Source organism: Bos javanicus, chromosome 7, assembly GCF_032452875.1.
Source record: "Bos javanicus breed banteng chromosome 7, ARS-OSU_banteng_1.0, whole genome shotgun sequence".
In the NCBI taxonomy this organism is placed as follows: Eukaryota; Metazoa; Chordata; class Mammalia; order Artiodactyla; family Bovidae; genus Bos; species Bos javanicus.
This window is the reverse complement of record NC_083874.1, coordinates 12062524-12084908: the sequence shown is the minus strand read 5'-3', so window position 1 is coordinate 12084908 and position 22385 is coordinate 12062524. Positions and strand designations below refer to the sequence as shown.

Below are 22385 nucleotides of genomic sequence, written 5' to 3'. Positions count from 1 at the left end.
GGGTTTCTTCTTCCTCACACCTCATCCCTGCCAGGTTCTGGGCCCCTACCTACCCTTTGGGCAAGCCTCTGTGGGCTGCTCCAAGAGGCTTGGTGGCCAGGTGGGTGTTTGTGTGGACAGTTTGGGAAATAGTTTGGAACACCTAGCTCCCGCATCTTGTCTACCACCCTCTGGCCCACCCCCACCCCAGATATATGCAGGGAGGTAGACACACACACACACACACACACACACACCCTGTTACCTGAGTAGTTTAGGGTCCTGAGATTCTATGTGCACTTTTTGTGACCAGACCTTTGAGGCCCAAGCCTAGAGGTTGGGACCTCCCAGCATTTCAGGCACCAGCTCTCTGCAGGTGAGTTACTGGGGGGTGAGCTTATAAAGTTCTGTTCATTGTGTCTTGGAGGCTCTGGTGAGGTGAATGCGGGTCACCAAGAAGGGGCTCAAATCAGGTACCCAGACCTTTGGTGCTACCCGTCCCAGCGCTTGGCCTCTAGGGTGCATCTCCTGGGCCAAGCCCTGTGCTGAGCTTGCTGGTTAGATGAGCTCATTGATGGCTCACCATCACCACCAAATCGGCTTAGATCTTCTCCGTGGTACAGGGTGGGAAACTGAGGCTCCACATGGAGCCCAGCTAGACATCAATGGGCTCGGATTGATTGACCCTCAGCCCCAACCCTCGGTCCCCTGGAGCTGGCCTTTGAGGGGTGTGACGGGACGAGGTCACACTATTTTGGATTCCCTGGTGGTATTTCCCTGTCCAGGACTTTTCTCTTACTGGACCGAGTTTTCCTGGTGTCCCAGGGAACCAGATCAGTGGAAGCTTCTCTCCCAGAGGCTAGGTCATCCCCTACCCCCGTTCTCCTAATGGGAGCCGGAGGTCAGGGATCACAGAGCTGTGGGCTGGCAGAAGGAGATGGTTATAAGGATGGAGCCTGGCTGGATTGTCTTTTCCTCACTTTGGTCCCCAGTCAGACCACCCCTACTTTTTGTTCCTTCTCTCAGGGAGTCTAACTGCAAGGCTATTACCGATGGGTCCTGGGAACGCTGACTTGAGATCCTCAGCACGTGAGGCAGGAACCACAAACGGCTGGGTTGAGTGGTATCAGGCAGATCTAGGTTTAATGATCACCTCCCTTCCCCCGATCTCCCCAGAGTTCCTAGAACTGCCCCCACCTGGGCTGGGCCCTCCTCCCCGCTTTGGCTGGCCTCCTGGTTCTGGGAGGGGTAGAAACTGGGCCAGCAGCCCCACGTAATGAAGCCTTCTCCCTGCCTGGTTGGGCTGAGGCTGGCTGCAGACTGGGGCCTCAGCAGGGCTCTAGGCTGGGTACTGAAGGGTTGGGGGGGGGGGCTGCCCCCAGTCACAGAGCTAGCTGGAAGCGGGGCAGAGACTGGAAGGAGCAGGCCACGGCGCGTGGATGGCCAAGAAGGGAGCAGTGAGTCCGTGTGCCTAGAGCTGGAGAAAGCACTCTTCATAATTACTTCGCCAGAGGAGAGCCACAATAGCCTGGCGGGTGAGAGCCACAAAGTAAAGGGACCCTGGGGACAGTTTGATGTCGCATGGGTGCCAACTCCCTGCTGGGGCCCAGGGAATGGCTCTCGGCAACTTCTAGTGAAGGTGATCGACCCCAGACAAATGATCAAGAGTGTTTCTGATAGCCCTATGTTCAGGAATATAGTAAAATGGAGTGAAGTGATGGTGTTGGGGTGGGAGGCAAAGCATTAGATTCAGGGGGTCAGTGAAGGCTTTCAGGTGAGCTGAGCTCTGAATAATAAGTCAGCCTGCTGGGGGCAGGGTGGGTGGGGGTTGTGGGGAGCTGGGGCAGGGAGGGGTGGATGTTCTAGGCAGACAGGACAGCACATTGAAAGCCTTCATAAAGCATGTGCCAGGCTCCGGCTCAGAGCCCTAAACATCTTATCTTCATGAGGAAAAGAAGTGAAGGGAGAGCAACCCTGGTGTGGAGGTGGAGACCCTTAGTGCCATTCCCAGAAAAGAAGCACCTGATCTTGGGGTCTCCTGGATCCCCGCCTCACCCCCAGAGGCAAAGTCCAGACCCCTTGGCCTGCATCCAAAGCCTTTTAAAATGTGCCCCAGTGGATTCTTGAGCCGGGCTGTGAGATGAGTTTTGGTCAGTCTGGCAGGCCCTGTCGTGGAGGTCAGCCTGAAGGCACGGGGTTTGGAGAGGCTTTCAGGTTGGTCTAGCAAGGTCTGACCTGGCTCCTCAATGTCACCGCCAGAGCCTTTGTTGGAGGACGGCCTGCCAGGTTCTGGTGGGGCTTGCAACATTTGAGGCGACAGTGAGCTGGCCTCGAAGACAGAGGTGGTGTTTGTACCGGCCTCAGCTCCTTCTCTTAGGTCCTCCCCGCCTCTCATCACTCCCATCCCTTTCCTGGGTGCCAAGCTGCTCTGAGCACTTTTACCCACTTTTAACTCACTTTGGCCTTTGCCTAGCATGAGCATGTGGGCCCGCCTCCCTGCCTCTGCTCCTGGGTCCCCTTGGCCAAGAGTGTCATCCGTCTGTCTCCCCAGGAGAGCTCTCAGCCACAGAAGCCGTGAGGTGGGACTGACTGGGTGGCTGTCACTTTGTGTGCAATGTCTGGTGGTGGTCATTGCCCCTGTCTCCTCTGGACAGACAGGGTGCAAAGGTCTCAGCATCCTTAGAGACCCTGAGCGGGGTGTGTGTGCTCATTCGTGTCTGACTTTGCGACCCCATGGACTGTAGCCCGCCATCCCTCTTGCCTGGGATTTCTCAGGCAAGAATACTGGAGTGGGTTGCCATTTCCTCCTCCAGGGGATCTTCCCAACCCAGGGGTTGAACCTGTGTCTCCTGCATTGGCAGGCAGCAGATTTCTTTACCACTGCACCACCTGTGAGGACTGTGACTGAATTAAGCAGAAGGTGGGTAAAGGTGGGCATACATGCTGTAGTGGAGAGTCAGATTCGACCATTAGCACCACCTTGCTTAGCCCGGAGAGCCTGAGCAAAGGTCGTGACCTCGCCTGCCATCTCAGTTTCTGCATCTGATAAGTGGGAACAAGCAGGCATTCCCGCACTGCAGGGGTTCTTAATCAGAGGTGATTCTGCCCTGCCCAGGGGACACTTAGAAGATCGTCTCATGACATTTTTGGTTGTCACAGCTGAGGCTGGGGAGTAGAGACTGGCAGTGCTCCTCATAGAATGTACAGGGCAGCCACCACCACAGACTGATCTGGGCCCCACGGCAGCAGGGCTGGGGGTGGTCTCCTTGCTGCCTGGTTATCATGAGAGTTACATGAGAGGCTACTGTCTGGGATGCGATCTGATGATGCTGGGAAGGCAGTGGGGGAGCCCTCAGCAAATACCCGTGACTGATGAAATGGCCTAAGGTTCTGGGGGCTGGTGAGCAGTAGAAGATGCCTCCTCTGCTGTCAGGGAGTTTGCAGTCCTGTGAGGGGTCACGGGGACAGAAGGGGACATCACTAATAACAGCAGCTGGACACCGGCTGCAAATCTCCCTGCATTACTCTAAGGTGGTTTAAGCCTTAAAACAACCTTATGAGGTGGCTGCTCCTTTTATAGTTGGGAAAGACTGACATGGGGCTAGAGGGAGGGATAATGTTTTCTAGGCGTTAAGAGGAAGGGAAACATAATTCTAAACTGGAAACTTTGTAAGGGATATTTGATCCTAGAAAAACAAGATTCTAATTCTTCTACCCTGCCAAGGCCCTGCAGGGTCTCCAAGCACCTCTCAGCAGCCCCACCCCAGTAACCACCCGAATCCATTGTGCTAGCCGCCCAATGTGACCTCAGGACCTTTGCAGCTGCTGCCCCGCCCGCTGCCCTCCGGGTCTGAAGGCACGCTGGGGGCGTGAGGTAACTCGGAAAGGTGGGCTTGTGGCCCTGGTGGGAGGCGGGTGGGGCCTGGCTGGGTTCTCCTAGGAGCTGCTGCAGGCACGGGGAGGCCAGATTGCCGAGTCCTGCAAGAGGAGAGCGGAGGAGGGAGGCAGGAGAGGCAGCAGGCTAGACTGCTCATTCCCGGAGGTGGCAGTGAGAGGAGGAAGCACAGAGAATAGCTGGGGGAGGCAGGGCGGAGGAAGAAGCCTCCTGAGGGCGAGCGGGAAGCGGCACCCGGAACCCTTGGGTGGGGGCTCCACGTGGGCCACAGACCCCAGCTCTGGAGCTCCCCACTGGGCTTGTCATCTTGGCTCCAGCTTCTCAGTCTGCCCAGTCAAGAAATGGGTCTAGCTGTGGTGGCCACCTGCCCCCAGGGAGCGGCAGCATCAGGTGGAGGACAGTGAAGCCCAGGCCAGCCTTGAACTGGAGCCGCGGGTCCTGGGTGCCATCCTGGGCCTCCCTCTTCCTCTAAATGGCAAGAGGACTCGTTTCTTCCTCAGAAACTGGCGAGAGGAGTAACAGCCTCACCAGGTGCTGGTGCACAGTAGGGGCAATGTCCAGGCCACCTAGGGTTGCTCATCCTGTTCCCTGCTGTGGAGTTAATGGGAGCTTTTCAGGGGAAAAGAATAGGAATTAAATGTGCATGTCCATGAAAAAGGCCTGTGTGGTTGACTGCCTGGTTCTTGACTAGGTGGTGTTTGCCTAAGCTGCCTCTCAGAGGGTCCCCTGGCTTTGGGCCAAGAATGCACCCCCAAGCAGCCCGGGGCTGTGTGGCTTTCCTGCGCCCCACCCGCCAGCCGTCACTCTGACTTCATGCTGAGCTGAGTGAAGGATTCTGGAGGTTTCCAAGGGATCGTCAGTCCTTACACTTGGGCTTGGCAGTTTCCCTTAATGGGCTTCCATGTCCACGGGCAGCTCACCGCTTCCCTGGAAGGTCAGCTGAAAGAGACAGTGCCTGGTGAAACAGTCCCAGCCTCTGGGGACTTCAGAGCGCCCTCCTCAAAAAGCTGGCACTTTCCACCCCCAGGAATTGCACTGCCACACAAGCACTTCCATTTCAAGCCTGCAGCACCCCAGCGGGATCTGGTGGTGGGGCAGCTGGAGCCATCAGTGGGAATCCCAAGTTTGCTGAGCCCTGGGTGGGACTCTGGCTGCAGGTCAGCTACCTGGCGGGGCTGCCAGAAGACATCACCACCCCCACCCACCCCCGTCGGCCCCAGCGGCCTCCACCGCAGTGTGGGTGGCACCCCTGCCCGGCCTCAGAGACCTTTTCTAGTCCTGCTCTCTTTTAGTCATAACGCAACTAAAAGAGGAGTCTGGTTGAAAGCAGGGCTTCCTAGGTGGCACTGGTGGTAAAGAATCTTTCTGCCAAGGCAGGAGACAGACATCGGTTAGATCCCTGGGTCAGGAAGATCCCCTGGAGGAGGGCATGGCAACCCACTCCAGTATTCTTGCCTGTATCTCTTGTCCTGGAGAATCCCATGGACAGAGCCTACAGTTCAATGAGGTCGAAAAGAGTCAGACACAACCGAAGTGACTTAGCACACGTGCCAGTTGGAAGTAACAGAAGTAATTCTTCATTCATTCTATGAGCAACGATCGTGCCCCCGCTGTGTGCTTGCCTGGTTATTGGGGTAGGTGGGCAGATGCCCTGCCCTGGTGGAACTGACACAGAGACAGGAACTTGTCAGAGATGGTGAGAAGCGCCAAGAAGGAAAACTCAAGCAGGAGAAGCGGCCGGAGGAATCCGGGGTTGGGAAAGGCTCTGACTTCCGAAATTTGACACAGGTGATCAGGAGAGTTTGAAGGGCCGTGACCATCTTGGGTCCTGTGTTTTAGGTCAGAGTGGGTGAACCTTACCATGCAGGGGCCCCGTACACATCACAGGGGCCCAGGTGGTGAGACTGCTTTTGAAGGAGTCAGGGGTGTGAATCTGGGGTTTGTTTTTTTTTTGGCTGTGCTGGGTCTTTGTGGTTGCACAAGGGCTTTCTCTAGTTGCTGTGTGAGGGCTGCTCATCGTGATGTCTTCCCTTGTTATGGAGCACAGGCTCTAGTGCGCTCGAGCTTAGTAGCCCTGGGGCGTGTGGAATCTTCCCAGACCGGGGATCAAACCCGTGTTCCCTGCACTAGTAGGTGGATTCTTTTTTTTTTTAAACACTAAGTCTCTTACGACCCCATGGACTGTAGCCCACCAGGCTCCTCTGTCCATGGGATTCTCCAGGCAAGAATACTGGAGTGGGTTGCCATTTCCTTCTTGGAGTAGGTGGGTTCTTAACCACTGGACCCCTAGGGAAGTCCGATCTGGGAGTCTTGACCCAAGCAAGGAGGGCTGGAGCCCACGTACACTGTGACCCAAGCAGGCTTGAGGCGGCGAGAGCTCTACCGAGGACACATTGTGTTGGCATCTGGGGTACATGTCAGTCTCCTGTCCATGGCGGGAGGTCCAGGCGAGTGGCCCCATGAGGGAGCTCTGGGGTGAATAGATGCTGGTCTGCTTGGATGCCATGACAAGATACCATATAGACTGGCTGACTTGACAGCCATTTATTTTCTCATAGTTATGGAGGCTGGAAGTCTTAAGAGGCCAGCGCAGTCAGGTTCTGGTTGGGATCTATCTAGTGTGTTCACATGGCCCTTCCTCAGTGTGTGCTTGGAGACAGAGAAATCTCTCGACCTCTTCTTCTAAGAACAGAGTTCTGTTGGATGAGGGCCCCAATTTTTTTGACCTCATTTAATCTTAATGACCTTCAAATAGGACCCTGTCTCCAAATACAGCCACACTGGAGATTAGGACTTCAGCTTATGAATTGGGGTGGGGGACATCGGTTCGATCCCTGGGTCGGGAAGATCCCCTGGAGGAGGGCACAGCAACCCATGCCAGTGTTCTTGCCTGGAGAATCCCATAGATGGAGGAGCCTGGCGGGCTACAGTCCATGGGGTCGCAAAGAGGCGGACACGACTGAAACAGCTTAGCATGCATGCACACACAACTTAGTTCACAGCAGAGCCCAGAGTCCACTTTCTGGAAGGATCGTGCCTGCCTCTTCCTCAAGGCTCTGCATGCCTTCCTTGTGCCTTGAGGGCCACCCTCCCAGCCTGCCACTGCCCCGTTAGATCATCCCACGTCTACCCCCTGGTGCTTGGCTCTGGGGCTGCATGGGGTTCATGAGGCCTGGAGATGCCAGCCTGAATATCAGGTTGGCTTTTGCCCTCAGGAGCCCCCTCCTTGTGTGTCTGTTCCCGCCCGTTATCTTGAGGATATTCGCACTCCCAAGCTAAGTGCTCCCCACAAAGCCACCTGCACCAGTTCTCACTGCGGGGACAGGCCCTGAAGTCCAGCACCTTGGGACCCATGCAGACCCATGAAGTGGGGCACCGCTCACCTTCACTGCGGGGTGCTCTGAGCACATTGGGACATGCGTGCAGCCTTGTCCAGCACACCGAGTGCAGTTAGGAGTGGAATGCCCTTCGTAGCCCCAAAAGCATCCACATCCATATGTCTACAGCCTCAGCCCTCTACCCTCCTCACCCAAGCTCCCCCCTTTCTCCCGATGCCAGGAGTCAGTCACCTATTCCCTTGGTGCTCTCTCTGCAGTGTTTTTAAAATTTATTTACTTACTAATGATGTGGCTGTGCTGGGTCTTCATTGCTGCATGAGTGTTTTTCTCTAGTTGCACCAGGTGGGGCTACTCTCTACTGTGCACAGGCTGCTCATTGCGATGGCTTCTCGTTGCAGAGCACAGGCTCTAGGGCACACAGACTTCAGTAGTTGTGATGCACGGGCTTAGTTGCTCCTTGGCATGTGGGATCTTCCCAGACCAGGGATCAAACCCATGTCTCCTGCATTGCAAGACAGATTCTTAACCGTTGGACCACCAGGGAAGTCCCCTGATGGCCTTTTTGTTTTTCGTGATAGTGACATTGATTTTGATGAGGAAAGGTGAAAAGAGTATGTGCAAGGGCCCTGGGGCAGCAACTAGCCAGCGTCCCATCAGCTGTTCGTCTCTCACTCCCACCTTAGCTCATGCACCTTTCAGGGTTTTGTTCGTTAAGTCTGTCTTAAGCTGCCTCTGGGTTGAGCACTGGGGATGCAGTGCAGACTTGGGCCCTCTCCGGATTCATTGAGAAAGGGCTCCGTGGAGGAAGAGAAGGAGCCATGTGCCCATAGGCTCAGGGCTGTACTTTGGGGCCAGCGTGAGTCCTGGCTCCAGAACTGACTTGCTTCTGGGACCAGGAACTCCGTATCTGTGCTTCTTCAGTTGGAAATGAACCCTGATAAGGTGAACCTGATTCTGCACACTCAAACCTGTACACACTGAGCTGCTCCATTTGGGAGACCCTGAGGGTGACACTGGCCCTGCCCTCCCAGCACCCAGGCTACCAGAGCAGTCGACATGTGACTGCATGAGCGCCCTGAATCCTCTTAGCAGCCTATGGGGCTGATTTCACACCCCTAGCTCTTGGCTGGGGAAGCTTAAGACCGTTCCTTCCCCAGGGCCTTTGCACACTTTTGTACTGTTGCTTCTCACCAGCCTGACTCTGCTCAGGCCTCTCTTCTCTCCCCTACTTGCCCTTTCAGGACCACCGCCCTCCACACCAATAGAATGGCAGGGGATTCACCGTTACCAGTGGGGTGGGAGGGGGTCATGATTGCCCCCAGAGTATCAGCTGTGCCGTCCTCGCCTGATCAGTTTTTCCTCCTGGATTGGAACATGCACTGATGGAATAGACTGTGATGCAGAAGTTTATACATTTGAGAGGTGCCAGAGCCCCCCGCCCCCCCCCCGGTGGTACCTTCTGGGTCAGGATTGGGGTGGGCTCCTCGAGCAGGGTCTTATTAGGCAGTTCCTTAAATTCACATTTCTTTCTCCACCCACCCCCTAAAGCCCTTTAGATGTTTGCAGTGTGATTTCATACACTTTATTTTTAAATATTCACTTTGGTAAGTAGTACATACACCAGGTTCAAAATTTAGAAAGGACTGTGCCCACTCCAGTATTCTTGCCTGGAGAATTCCCATGGACAGAGGAGTCTGGCGGGCTACAGTCACATAGAGCTGGACACGACTTAGCGACTAAACAACAAAATAGAGACTGTACGTGGCAAGTCTCATCCTCAGTTCTGCACAGGGGACATTAGTCTTAAAATTTCTTTGTTCATTAAACAGCGTCAGATGCACATACCAAGCAGTTGACCCGTTTTTAAAGTGTGCTGGTTCAGAGCTTTTCGGTACCTTCATAGTTGTGCATATGTCACCACAATCACTGGACGTTTCTTGCGAGGACAACAAGAAACCCCGTTCCTGTTTGCTTACGCTTCCCCAGTCCTCAGCCCCTACCCTCACCCACTGCCCAGCCCCAGGCAACCACAACTCTGCTTTCTGTCCCTATGGATTTGCCCATTCTGGACATTTCGTATTTGTGGTGTATGAAATACGTATAACGCGTGGTCTTCTTGTCTGGCTTCCTGCATTTAGCATATTTTGGGGTATCCTAGTTGTAGCGTGTATCAGTTGTTTGCTCCTTTTTATGACTGAGCAGTGTTCCACTGTGGGTGGATCACATTTTGTTTATCTATTTGCCTTTGAGGTTATTGGCTCCACCTTTTGCCTGTTGTGAACAGTGCTGCTCTAAACATTCACATGGGACTTCCCAGGCTCTTTACTTAGCAGTGAAGAACCCACCTGCCAATGCAGGAGACATGGGTTTGATCCCTGGATCAGGAAGATCCCCTGGAGAAGGAAATGGCAACCCACTCCAGTGTTCTTGCCTGGGAAACCCCCTGGATAAAGGAGCCTGGCGGGCTGCAGTCCATGGGGAAGCAAAAGAGTCAGAAGTGACTGAGTGACTAAACAACAACAAACATTCTCTGCCTTAACTGCTGGTGGATGTTATGTTTTCACTTCTCAAGTACACTTCCCAGAGGTGGGATTGCTGTGTCATCTGGTAACTTCAGCTTTAACCATTTGAAGAGCGGTTTTCTACAGCAACTGCATGACTTCACATTCCCAGCAGCAATATAGGAGGGTCCCGAGTCATTTCTCATCTTCCCTGAGAGTATTTATCTTTTTTATGCTAGCCAGCCTGTGTGTTATTTGCTCAGTTGTGACTGAGTCTTTGCAACCCCATGGACTGTAGCCCACCAGGCTCCTCTGTCCTTGGATTCTCTAGCCAGCCTGGTGGGTGTGAAATGGTGTCTCACGGTGGTTTGGATTTGCATTGCCCTGGTGACTGTTAATGTTCTCGTCCAGTTTCAGGGTTTCTTGAGTGGTCATTCAGTCATTCAACAAATGGTGGTTCTGGGTCACGTGCTCAACCCTGCAAAGGCAGTGTGAAAAATCAGATGACTCTGCCTTCTTGGTGTTTGTATGCCAGTTACCTGTGTGTGTAGTCCTAGTGCTGGTTAGTGCTCATGGGGTGCTCGCCGTGTTATCTCATTTAATGCTCAAGCACAGATGCCTAAGAATGCCTTTGCCCTCCTTTGTTTGTTTTTTAACACTTATTTGCCTGCACCAGGTCTTAGTTGGGGCATGCAGAATCTTTATTATTAATAATTTTTATTGTAGTAGCATGCAGGATCTTTAGTTGAGGTATGGGGACTCTTAGTTGTGGCATGTCGGATCTAGTTCCCTGACTAGGGGGTCGAAACTGGGTCCCCTGCATTGGGAATATGGAGTCCTAGCCACTGGACCACCCAGGGAGTCCCTGCCCTTCTTTGTGCAGAAAGAAGCCCAGCATGGGCCACCCCAACTTAGCTGACTGGACAGCCTGTCACAAAGGCCAGGCCATGCTGGGACAGGAGTGGGCGGCCCCTGTGATTCTTACAGTCCTGGCAGATTCCACCACGTGGCTGCTGTCCACACTCCTGCCTGTATCCCGGCATCGGGCTGGGTCGACCACCTGACCCCGCCCCCCATCTCTCCCTGTCGCCCACGCAGCTGCTGCCGCCATGGCCCAGACCCTGCAGATGGAGATCCCGAACTTTGGCAACAGCATCCTGGAGTGCCTCAACGAGCAGCGGCTGCAGGGCCTGTACTGTGACGTCTCGGTAGTGGTCAAGGGCCACGCCTTCAAGGCCCACAGGGCCGTGCTGGCCGCCAGCAGCTCCTACTTCCGGGACCTGTTCAACAGCAGCCGGAGCGCCGTGGTGGAGCTGCCGGCAGCCGTGCAGCCCCAGTCCTTCCAGCAGATCCTCAGCTTCTGCTACACGGGCCGCCTGAGCATGAACATGGGTGACCAGTTCCTGCTCATGTACACGGCCGGCTTTCTGCAGATCCAGGAGATCATGGAGAAGGGGACCGAATTCTTCCTCAAGGTGAGCTCCCCCAGCTGCGACTCCCAGGGCCTGCACTCTGAGGAAGCCCCCTCGTCCGAGCCCCAGAGCCCCGTGGCGCAGACGTCAAGCTGGCCGGCCTGTGGCACTCCGCTGCCCCTGGTGTCGCGCGTCAAGACGGAGCAGCAGGAGTCGGACTCTGTGCAGTGCACGCCCGTGGCCAAGCGGCTGTGGGACAGCGGCCAGAAGGAGGCTGGGGGCAGCGGCGGGAGCAACGGCAGCCGCAAAATGGCCAAGTTCTCCACGCCAGACCTGGCTGTCAACCGGCCGGCCCAGCAGGCCCCCGTGGTGGCGGCGGCACAGCCCACCGGGGTGGCGGCGGGGGCGGGGGCCGGTCCGCCGACTGGGGGTGTGGCGGCGGCGGCGGCAGCAGCAGGCGGTGTGGTGAGTGGGCCCAGCACATCAGAGCGGACCAGCCCCGGCACCTCAAGCGCCTACACCAGCGACAGCCCCGGCTCCTACCACAACGAGGAGGACGAGGAGGAGGACGCGGGCGAGGAGGGCACGGACGAGCAGTACCGGCAGATCTGCAACATGTACACCATGTACAGCATGATGAACGTCGGCCAGACTGGTGAGGTGCCCCCGCAGCCCCCAGCCTGGCCCCACTGCCCTCCCCACCACTTCCACCCCCGACCCCAGCACACCTCTCTCCCCCCCGCACAGCTGAGAAGGTGGAGGCCCTCCCTGAGCAGGTGGCCCCCGAGTCTCGGAATCGCATCCGAGTGCGGCAGGACCTCGCATCTCTCCCCGCCGAGCTCATCAACCAGATTGGCAACCGCTGCCACCCCAAGCTCTACGACGAGGGTGACCCCTCAGAGAAGCTGGAGCTGGTGACAGGTGGGCTGGCCTTACCTCCTCCCTGAGCTCCCCCTGCCCCCTCATTTGGGTTGGGTCCTGGGGCCCCTGATGCCCCTTCATAATGATACAAATCAAAGGCTGGCCTGTAGGTTTCCACCCCAGAGGTGGGTATAAGCATTGGCTGGCATTTTCAGCCACATTGGCATAGATCATTGGTTTCGTGGGGGTGGTTCCAGGGTTGACCAACACAGCGGTTAAGAATTTGGCCCCAGGACTCAAGGTGCCAGGGTTCCATGCTCTCTGCCTGTTCTTCTCTGACACTGGTGGCTGGGTGGGCACCTGGGTGCCCCGTGGATGGTGGTGCCACAGTCTCTCTCCTTTCCTGAGTGTCGAGAAGGCAGCTCTGGGTTGAGTTATCAAGGGGGGTCTTGGTCGGCCCTGGACGAGTAGGGAATGTGGCAGTTTGGGCCCTGGCTATCCTCTCGCCCCCCCTTCCCCTCCAGGCACCAACGTGTACATCACGAGGGCGCAGCTCATGAACTGCCACGTCAGCGCGGGCACCCGGCACAAGGTCCTGCTGCGGCGCCTCCTGGCCTCCTTCTTTGACCGGTGAGGCCCCCACCAGAGCCCCCAGGGTTGGAGGGCTCACCACCAGCGGGGGCCTGACTCCCCTCCCCTGTGCCCTCACCAGGAACACGCTGGCCAACAGCTGTGGCACCGGCATCCGCTCTTCCAGTAACAACCCCAGCCGCAAACCGCTGGACAGTCGCGTACTCCACGCCGTCAAGTGTGAGTGCCTGCCATTCTGGAGTCAGGGTTGGGGGCCCAGGACAGGCGGGCAGGGGGTCCTTTTCTCTGGTGTTGGCCCTGATGGATCAGTAGGTAGGCTTTGATGTTAAGAAGGATTCTGAAGTTCAGTCTAGGCTTCTTGGGAAGAGGGCTGTGATTGGTTAGAGATTTCTTGATGGGGAGGACACTGAAGGAAAGCCACAGAGCCGACAGGAGAGGGTCTCCAACGTAGGCTGGTCGTGGAGTGATAGATCTCCCCGCAGGCCTCAGCCAGTTGTCAAGAGGGAAGTCTAGTGGAAATCCCGGTTTCTAAATTCTGGCAAATGACGCCTAGTTTTCAAGAGCACCCAGGTGTCCCGCATCAGCTCCACATAGCCCACACACATGGCCCAGCTGGGTCCAGCCTGGGCCACTCACTGATGTAGTGTAGCATGCTGTCTGCAAGGTCTCGGGCTCCCCAAGTGGCTCAGTGGTCAAGAATCTGCCTGGCAAGCAGGAAACGCAGGTTCAATCCCTGGGTTGGGCAGAGCCCTTAGAGAAGGAAATGGCAACCCACTCCAGTATTCTTGCCTGGAGAATCCCAGGGACAGAGGAGCCTGGTGGGCTACAGTCCGTGGCGTCACAAAGAGTCAGACACGACTGAGCAGCTAAACAACAGCAGCAACCATCTGCAAGGCCTCAGTCCCCTCAGCTCTGAGGGGTGGGCAGAGGTGCCCTGAGGTGGGGAGGATGCCAGCTCCGCGGCAGCTGAGGGCCTGTTGGGAGGGGAGCTTACCCAGGGTGGCTCATTCCACCTGCAGACTACTGCCAGAACTTCGCCCCCAACTTCAAGGAGAGCGAGATGAACGCCATTGCGGCCGACATGTGCACCAACGCCCGCCGCGTTGTGCGCAAGAGCTGGATCCCCAAGGTCAAGCCGCTCATGGCCGAGGGCGACGCCTACACCACCTTCATCAGCTACACGGGCAAGATAGAGCCGGACATGATGGGTGTGGAGCACGGCTTCGAGACGGCCAGCCACGATGGCGAGGCCGGCCCCTCGGCCGAGGAGGCCCTCCAGTAACCCCCACCAGACCCTCCCGCGGGGCCGTCACACTCCCCCTCCTGTCACACCCACCCGCCATCTTGGTCACGAGCTACTACTGTCTGTCCCTCCCCAGGACCCGCGGGGGGTGCTGCATGCTCCCGGCTCCTCTGCCTCCCCTGTCCCATCCCCTGACCCCAAGCCGATCAGGGATCCGGGCTGGGAGAGGATGGCAGGTGGTGCGAGGTCTGCGTGGCCTTCTCTAGCACACACTCATGCACAGTCGGGGGGCTCTTGCTCCCCGTCTCCTAACCCCTAGTGACTCTCTCCCCACTCACCAGGCCAGGCACAGGGAGGGGCCAGCCTGGGGGAGCTTGGGAAGACCCCCTTCCCACGCCCTGGGCCACCAAGCGGGAGCATTCCTCAGGCTCCGCCCCCCCACTGCAGCCCCTCGGGACTTGCAGGGGCCCCCGGGTTCTCAGGACCCCTCCCACCACCACCTCCCAGTGCTTCCACGTTTCCAAAAGCGCCTTCCTGTTTCCCTCGTCTGTCCCTGCACCTGGGGGCTGGGGTAGGCGAGGCCATGAGGACTGCCCATTTTACAGCTGAGGAAACTGAGGCTCAGAGAAACTGACCGACCCAAGGTGGTGGGCGGTGGCAGGCCCAGCGCCCTTCTCTTCCCCTCCCTGTGCTCAGCCTCTCTTGCCATCACCAGTCCCCTGGGGCCTGAGAGGGGCAGGTCCTGAGTGAGGGGGGCCTTTGGGGGCAGACCGTGGGTCTCTGAGGACAGGAGGAGAGGTTTCTGGGGCGTGCAGAAGCGTGTGGGTGTGCATGTGTGTGTGTGCGCGCGTGCGTGTGTAGAAGTTTTGCTCTTAAACAAATGAAGACATAAGAGGCAGTAGGACCAGGGGTGGAACCCAGGGGAGCCCGCTAGGGGGAGGGGGCTGCTGCCTTTCCCTCCCTTCCTCACCCCTACCCCGCCCCCACGGCAGGGCTCCCAGCCCCCACCCCCTGTACATACTTTTTAAAACATTTTTTTAGCTAATGAAATACTGAAGTATAAGATTCCTTTTATTTTTCAAACCAATGGGACTGGGTCTGATGTCCCCTTTGGTCCCCGGAGCTGTGGAGCTGTGGAAGGCAGGACGGGGTGGGGGCCAGGGGGCAGGCTGAATGTGCTGCGCATGTGTGTGGAGTGTGGGTGCGCGTTTCCAAGGTGGGGCCCCCCCCAAGCCCCACTCTGCCTGGGTTCCTTGGGTCCGGCCAGCTCCCACTCACCCCTCAATGCCTCCCCCATGGGGCTCCATTGCAAGGGTGTCCCAGGTTTTTGAGTTCTACATGTAAACTCAGAGGGTTCTTTTTTTTTTTTTAACTCTACTCCCCTTCCCCCATACACACACCCACTGGGTGTCATTTCTTTGCAGTTTCACATTTTTGTCTCTAGCCCTTGTTCTCATGCCTCTGTCTTCTCCCCAGTCTGACTCGCCCATTGCTCCCAGCAGCCTCTCCCCAAAGGCAAGGGGACTACAGGAGGCGGTGGGCCACTGGACCCTTGAAACCCGACTTGGAGGCCTGCCCCCCCAACCCCAGGAGCCCCCACCAGCCTGTGGGGCCGGGGTGGGGGGGTCCTTCCTGACATCTGCTTGTTGCAGGGGTGGGGGGATCAGTCCAGCTGGGGTCCTGGGACTCTGCTTTCTTGGCCTCAGCTGGCTCAAGTGTGTAGGGGGAGTCAACACCCCAACTAAAGCACAAGCACCTTAGTCACATCTATCCTGCCCCCCCCACCCCAATCCTGGTCTCAGCACCCACCCCAGCATAGATCCCAAAGCACAATATCCTGGTCACTTGGCAAGCTGCCGGGCCGACCAAGGCCGAGAGGTGGGCTGGGGCTCCAGCCAGACCCCACAAAGAAGCCGGAGTCCCCAGGCGCTCCCCTCCTTCCAGGCCTTAGTGGGGGCCAGCTCTCTGGGACTGGGGTCTTCTCCCTCCCCACCCCCTTGTCCTGGGCAGGCCTCTGTCCAGCCCCTCCTCGCCTTTATTCTTGAGCCCCTGCAGCACTGGGCTGGGTAGCAGAGCCCTCTTGTTTCAGGGACCCCAGGAGGCGCCCCCCTGGCGGTCTGGGGAGGGGTGGGGAGTGGGGCTGGGCAGGGGTGCAGGGGAGGAAACTCCTCACCAGGAGAGCCAAAGACAGGGTTGTGCCTTACCCCGGGAGCCACCCCTGCGCCCTCCCGCCCTGCTTCCTGCTCCTGGGTGGCCTGCTGCTTTTCCTTCTTGCCTTCCCTGCCCCCTCCACCCGAGCCCACCCTGCCCTGCGCTGCGCTGCATGGACCCCCAAGCCCGGGCAGCCAGAAAGGAACATGGAGAACCACCGACCAACGCAAAAAAGACTGGGGGGGCCACCTCCCTCCCCGCTGCCGGCCGCCCACTCACCCTCGCCTCTTTCACGCAGGACAGTCTGTCTGCGTGGAGTGCCAACGCCCTCCCCGCCCTGGGCCGAGCCCCTCCCCACCCCCGGGCCCGTAAGTGAGATTGCACATTAACTACTGTAAGAAGAGGAGCCGCACTGGGAAATGTGAACCGTGAGAATATCAGTGATACTGATGAGGAGAATAAACTAAACGCCTTTGTAACAGCCCTGCTGCCAGCTGCTCACTTGGGGCATGGGGTGGTGGGTCCCACCCTCCGTCCACACCCCCATACCCCAGGGTGTCACACTGACAAACGCAGTGGGGGTAGGGGGCCCTCAGGATGGCCATGCCAAACATTATGCCTTAACGTCACGAGTTTAGTTGCTCAGTTGTGTCCAACCCTGAAACTCCATGAACTGTAACCCTCCAGGCTCCTCCATCCAAGGCATTTACAAATTGGCACTTTCCATGGGTGCTTGCCATCTACCTCTACAAGGCAGGAATACTGGAGTGGGGTGCCATTTCCTTCTTCAGTCAGCTTGAGGGGGACCCCATTTTAGATGGGGAAACAGCTTCAGACTCAGGCAGCCAATAGGTTACCCCAGGTTGTTGCCTCACAGGTGTAAGCCCTAAATCCTGCTCTGGGGTCCCCCAGGATCCCCTCCAAAGCTGAAAGGGCAGCAGCTCCATCAATTGATTACTGACACCCTCACCTGCTGCCCTCCCATGGTATTTGACACCCCCAGCCCCAGACACAAGTCCTGACCTGCATCCACACCCCTCACCCCATCCTGAACCAGTGCATTCAGAGAAACACTGGGGGATTTGCCTGGTGTCCCGAAGTGAAGACTGCTCCCAGTGCAGAGGGGCATAGGTTCTATGATCCCTGATCAAGGGGAACTAAGATCCCACATGCTGCACTGTGCAGCAAAATATATATATAAAAGTCAGGATGGCTTTAAAGAGGATATGAATCTTCATATCCTGAGGATATGAACAGAAGAAAATTCTATCAACTGAAACAAAAGACAAAACATACCTTAGGAGCCTGTGGATTCAGAGATGTCTCAAGCAGTGAGGGAGGACTTGACTGATCTTAAGAGAATCCATCAAATCAAGATATCCATGCTGGGGACGTAGACAGGTTTCATCTCCTCCCAGCCCAGGTCCCACCACCCCGTGAGGACTGGAGGGAGCCTCAGACTTCGATAGGGAAGATCACTGAGGGTGACAATTCACAGGGTCACTTGGGCATGTTTCAGTAAGGCCAGCCCCCTCTGGAGTCCTGAAGCCTCGCTTCAGCCAACAGAAAGCAGGGTTTGGGGGAGCCAACAGCATCACCAACAAAATTCCTGAGGTGATTCTGGTCCAAAGTCACCTCAAGGAACAGAAAGCCCTGTCTGAACATGTAAGCAATCCCAGCAAAGGTGGTGTCAGACCCCCAGAAGCACGTCTTTTAAGCCCAGGAAGACTGAGAACCAAGTATAGAATGGATCGAGACAACCTGAACCATAACATCAGTGGTAGTGGTTTTGCACTAAAAACAACAATAAAAAAGGGAAAAACAAGTCAACTATACTTCAATAAAATACATATATTAAGAAAAATAAAAATTAAAAAAAAGAGAGGGGGACTTCCCTGTTTCCCTGGTGGTCCAGTGGTTAAGACTCTGCACTTCCACTGCAGGGGGCCTGGGTTTGATCCCTAGTCGGGGAACTAAGATCCTGCAAGCTGCTTGGCACAGCCCCCCCCCCCCAAAAAAAGGGAATCTGTACATATTTGGTTCTTGACAAATCAGCCTTTGGGGCTGAATGGGATGACAGACAGCCTTGTAACACATAACACATAACAATGTGTCAAAGATACAAGGTGGTTCTGATGTCAGATTACATACTGCTCAGGATGGAAACATCCAGGACATTAAGTGAATATTCACTTACAAGTTTACCCAGCTTACAGGGATCATTTCCGACTCGGGTAGGCTCTACAACAAAGTCCTTAAATCTACAAACGCCCCCTTGTAGCGGGCTTCCCAGGTAGCTCAGCAGTAAAGAATCTGCCTGCAATGCAGGAGACACAGGTTTGACCCCTGAGTCGGGAAGATCCCCTGGAGAATGAAATGGCAATGCAACCCACTCCAGTATTCTTGCCTGGGAAATCCCATGGACAGAGGAGCCTGAAGGGCTACAGTCCATGGAGTCGAAAACAGACACGACTGAGCACACGCTCACACCTTATTAGAACACTGCATCACAAAAGGATGGAAGTGACCTGGTGTACAAGAGAGCCTCGTGGTACTGAGAGGCCCCTCAGAAGTCATAGCTGAGCTCCCCAGCTAAAGGGATTCACCTACTGGCGACACAGAACAAGCAAAAGGTGTTCAGGCTGAAGTTCAAAAACTCAAGGAAAAATCAGTGGTTGGATTTTTTTGATGGTAATAAAAGAAATCTGAGAAATACACCAGAATAGTCTTTTCTGCACTGAATGTCAACCGTTGAAATCCCTAACACACATGGGCACGCATGCACAGTTGGCCCCAGGGTGTGCAAGCAGGCGTCTTAGAACAGGAGTTCCCATTCAGGGGCAGCCACCAGTTCAGATCACCATATCGTATGATACAAACATATATAATAAAGGCTGGGATTTTATTTCCAAGTTGGCACATGTAGAAGGCACAGGGGCAAAGCAATGGCTTTGGGGAGTAGAGATGGGGAGGGGTGTGTCTGAGGTTCCCTTCCTCCACCACCCCCTAAGTGCACTTAAGACCAGACTGGTGGTAGGGGCTCCAGCCCGGGGCCCTGAGGGTCCTCTCTAGATGAGAGCCTTGGGACAGCTCCCCCGGCATGACCTCCCCATCCTCCCAGGGGGCAGGGCCCTGCCAGCTCCCCGCAGCTGGAGGGGCTGCCCCCTGGGGAGGACCGGAATCAGAGAGAGAAGAAGAGGACGAGGACCAGGAGAAGCACCCCCAGCAGCACCACAATGGCACACCACTGTCGGCGGTCTGGGGGCAAGAGGGTCAGAGTTCACAGAGGGGAGGCAGCACCCCTCCCCACTCTCCCACCCCAGGGGACTCACCACTGGTCATGTGGGATATTTTGGCCATCTTCCTAAGGACCCCATCCATCCGGGACTGGGTGTGGTCCATCTCCTGAGCAAAGGCGTCCAGCATACTGCCAAGACCAGGAAGGCATCAGCCCCTGGAGGCTCTGTGCACACCAGAGCAGCTGGCCATGGGCTCCTGGCCCACCCCCGGGGTCCCAGTCTCACATGCCCTGCTCGTCCAGCTCCTCCCCAACTCGGCCAGACATGTGTTTCAGAACTGAGATGCTCCCAGACACCATTTCCAGCTGTTGATCCTGCTGGTCCAGGATCAGCTGCAGGGTAGAAGGGTGGGAACCGAGGTTGGCAAGGAGCCCTGAGCTGTCCGCAGTCTCCTCCAGCCTGGGGCTGCCAGCTGCCTGCACGCACCTGCTGTGTGGCCTGCTGCTCTTCAATGTAGCGAGAGGTGGTCGAGACCACACTGGCATCCAGCAAGTCACTGGAGGACTTCAGGATGGCCGGCTTGCCTGTCAGCATCTGTAGGGACCCATACAGCAGGCTCAAGGAGGGTCACCCACTCCCGGCAGAGACTGACAAGGTTTGTGGCAAATCTAGATGGTGCCTACTCAGGAAGGCAGTCTCAGGAGTAGAATGGCCTGGGTCCTCAGGGCCATTATTAACTAGCAAGGTGACCCCAAGGCCATACCACTTGACTTTCCTGTGCCTCAGTTTCCTCATCTGTAAAATGGGGAGGGCTATAAACCCTGTTTTCTGAGGATGGAACAAGGATTTAATAAATTAATCCTGGCATGTTTATAAACCTATAAACACAGGTATTTAAGAATCTGAACTTAAGGGACTTCCCTGGTGGTCCAGTGGTTAAGAATCTGCCTTCCAATGTGGGGGGCATGGGTTCCATCCCTGGTTGGAGAACTAAAATCCCACATGTCAGAGCTTCCTTGATGGCTCAGTGGTAGAGAATCCGCCTGCCAATGCAGGAGACATGAGTTCAATCTCTGGTCTGGGAAGATTCCCACATGCCACGGAGCAAGCAAGCCTATGTGCCACAACTACTGGGCCTGTGCTCTAGAGCCCTTGAACCTCGACTACTGAGCCCACATGTTGCAACTACTGAAGCCCTCAAGGTCTGGGCCCATCACAACCAGAGAGGAGTCACTGCAACTAGAGAAAAGCCTGTGCAGTGACAAAGACACAGCACAGTCAAAAATTAATTAATTAAAAAAGTATCCCACATGCAGTGGGGGAACTAAGACCTGATGCAGCCAAATAAATAAATACAAAGGATTTGAACATTAATCCCCAAAACAGCACACCTGGAAGGCACGTGGATCCTGCCATAGGACCCCAAGCTGCTGCAGGCTTCAGCCCCCCACCCTTCCAGACCCCATGTAGGTGTACTGAGTGAGGCTGCTGTTACACAACATGCAAAGAATGAACATCAACACAGAGGCAGCAGAGAGAATGCACAGAAAAGGCAGGAGTGGGTACACACACAGGGCAACTACATCCACAAAAGGGAAATAGTGGATCTACCCAAGGCCGACAGGGATCCACTCAGGGGCCAAGTTCAGAGAGGTCAAGTGCCTACACAGATTTAAAAAAAAAAAAAAAAAAGCACAGGGACTTTCCTGGTGGTCCAGTGGTTAAGGCTCCAAGCTCCCAATGCAGGGGCCACAAGCGCAAGGGTTGGACCCCTGGTTGGGCAAACTAAGATCCCATGTGCTGCTGGGCACAGCCCAAAAAAAGGAGAAAAAAAAAAAAGGTAAACACATATCCTGGAAACAATAACAGAGAGCAAGAAAAGGAGACAGGCTGCCACACACACAGAAAACCTGTAGAGTATAGACCCACAGGAGATGGTAGAAGGGATTATACACACAGAGAGAAATCAGTTGGGCTCATCCAGAAAGAGCAGGCAGGTAGAGAGCATGGACACAACTGTGCATGAAGATGAGGACCCAAGCAGAGGGACAGACGCACGGGTCCCCAGGAGACAGGCGAATGCACAGAGGGGCCAGGCGTGCACTCAGAGGACCACACTGAGACACGGGGGGTGAGGGCACTGGGTTGGAATGCCTTACCTCCCTGTTATTCCTCTCCATGAAGGCTATGGCTGCCGGGCTGACCATATGGTCCTTCATTTCCTACAGATAAGGACAGCATCAGAGAGTGAAAGACGCCCTAACCTTCCTCACCCCATCGGAAACTCTCTTCACCTGCACGGATTCCCGCATCCTTTGCACAAACACCTTTCTCTCCTGCAGGTCTCCGGCTGGAAGCTTGAACTTGCCGGGGTTGGCTTCCACTATGCGTATGCGGCGAGTCGAGTCAAGGCCAGAGCCCAACAGAACGTGCGCCCTGCTACGCCTCAAAGTCCTCAACACCTCTTAGGTGTGCAGCCTCCCCCAAATGTTGGCTCTCAGCGCCCCCTGCCCCTGCAATGGACTCTCCCATGCCACCCCCCCTTTCCCCGCCCCCCCCCCCCCCAGGATATCAATGGTTTCCTCCAGGTCTTCGAGGTCCCACTCGATGCTGCGCAGGCCATTCCGCAGCTCGTTGGTCGTCCAGTCCAGCTCCTCGCGTCCGACCACCGCGCTCTCCTGCAGGAGCTCGCACCACCGTTGGTACAGCCCGCGGGCCGTGTTCACCGCCTTCTGCACCTCGCTGCGGGCAGGGGCACAGCGGGCGCGGCTGGCGGGGGCGGGGAGCAGGCGGTCCTTCCGCCCACCATTACGCCCCCAAACAGGTTGGGAGCTCAGGAGACCCTTATATCCCCCTGCGGACCCCTCCCACATGGCCACGGGGCGATCCCGACGGCGGTGCCCAGAATGCCTGACATGCACCGGCTGGCACGCGGGCACTGGTTGGCAAGGGGACACAATACCCCGTGTCCTCCCGCATCGCTGTCACTCACCCTCGGACTACAAAAAATGGATCTTCGAGAGACATATCACGCCCCCCACCCGCCCGAGGCCGAATCCCCTCCCTTCTCGGCCTCAGAAGCTAATTCCCTCCAAGAGGTGCGGGACGCACCGTCACCCCGCCCCCCGTCACGTGACCCATGCCACCACCGAGAGCCGGGCCGCCAGGGGAGAAA

General features: G+C 56.3%; 2 protein-coding genes and 1 non-coding gene across 9 annotated transcripts; 2 read left to right on the top strand and 1 right to left on the bottom strand.

The window, feature by feature from the left end:
- Window positions 1-8778: 8778 nt before the first annotated feature.
- Window positions 8779-22350, bottom strand: STX10 (syntaxin 10). Of its 7 annotated transcripts, none has more exons than XM_061421943.1 (8): window positions 22203-22341; window positions 21783-21952; window positions 21505-21599; window positions 21370-21432; window positions 19697-19804; window positions 19496-19602; window positions 19304-19398; window positions 8779-13281 (listed from the first exon to the last, which is right to left on the bottom strand). In XM_061421943.1, exons 1-8 carry the CDS (start codon window positions 22235-22237, stop codon window positions 13127-13129), a joined length of 828 nt encoding a protein of 275 aa, XP_061277927.1. In that variant the 5' UTR covers window positions 22238-22341; the 3' UTR covers window positions 8779-13126. The 7 variants fall into 7 exon arrangements, 6 of the variants coding, with proteins under 6 accessions (XP_061277927.1, XP_061277925.1, XP_061277928.1 ...); XR_009737350.1 differs by adding an exon at window positions 17268-17356 and having other exon boundaries at window positions 13204-13281; window positions 21783-22317; XM_061421945.1 differs by lacking the exon at window positions 8779-13281 and adding an exon at window positions 18855-19229 and having other exon boundaries at window positions 22203-22350.
- NACC1 (nucleus accumbens associated 1) lies at window positions 10823-16452 on the top strand. Its single transcript, XM_061421932.1, has 5 exons — window positions 10823-11780; window positions 11873-12046; window positions 12511-12616; window positions 12699-12796; window positions 13597-16452. Exons 1-5 carry the CDS (start codon window positions 10823-10825, stop codon window positions 13857-13859), a joined length of 1599 nt encoding a protein of 532 aa, XP_061277916.1. The 3' UTR covers window positions 13860-16452.
- TRNAG-UCC (transfer RNA glycine (anticodon UCC)) lies at window positions 17872-17944 on the top strand. Its single transcript has one exon. It is a non-coding gene; the product is annotated as a tRNA-Gly (tRNA).
- Window positions 22351-22385: the final 35 nt, after the last annotated feature.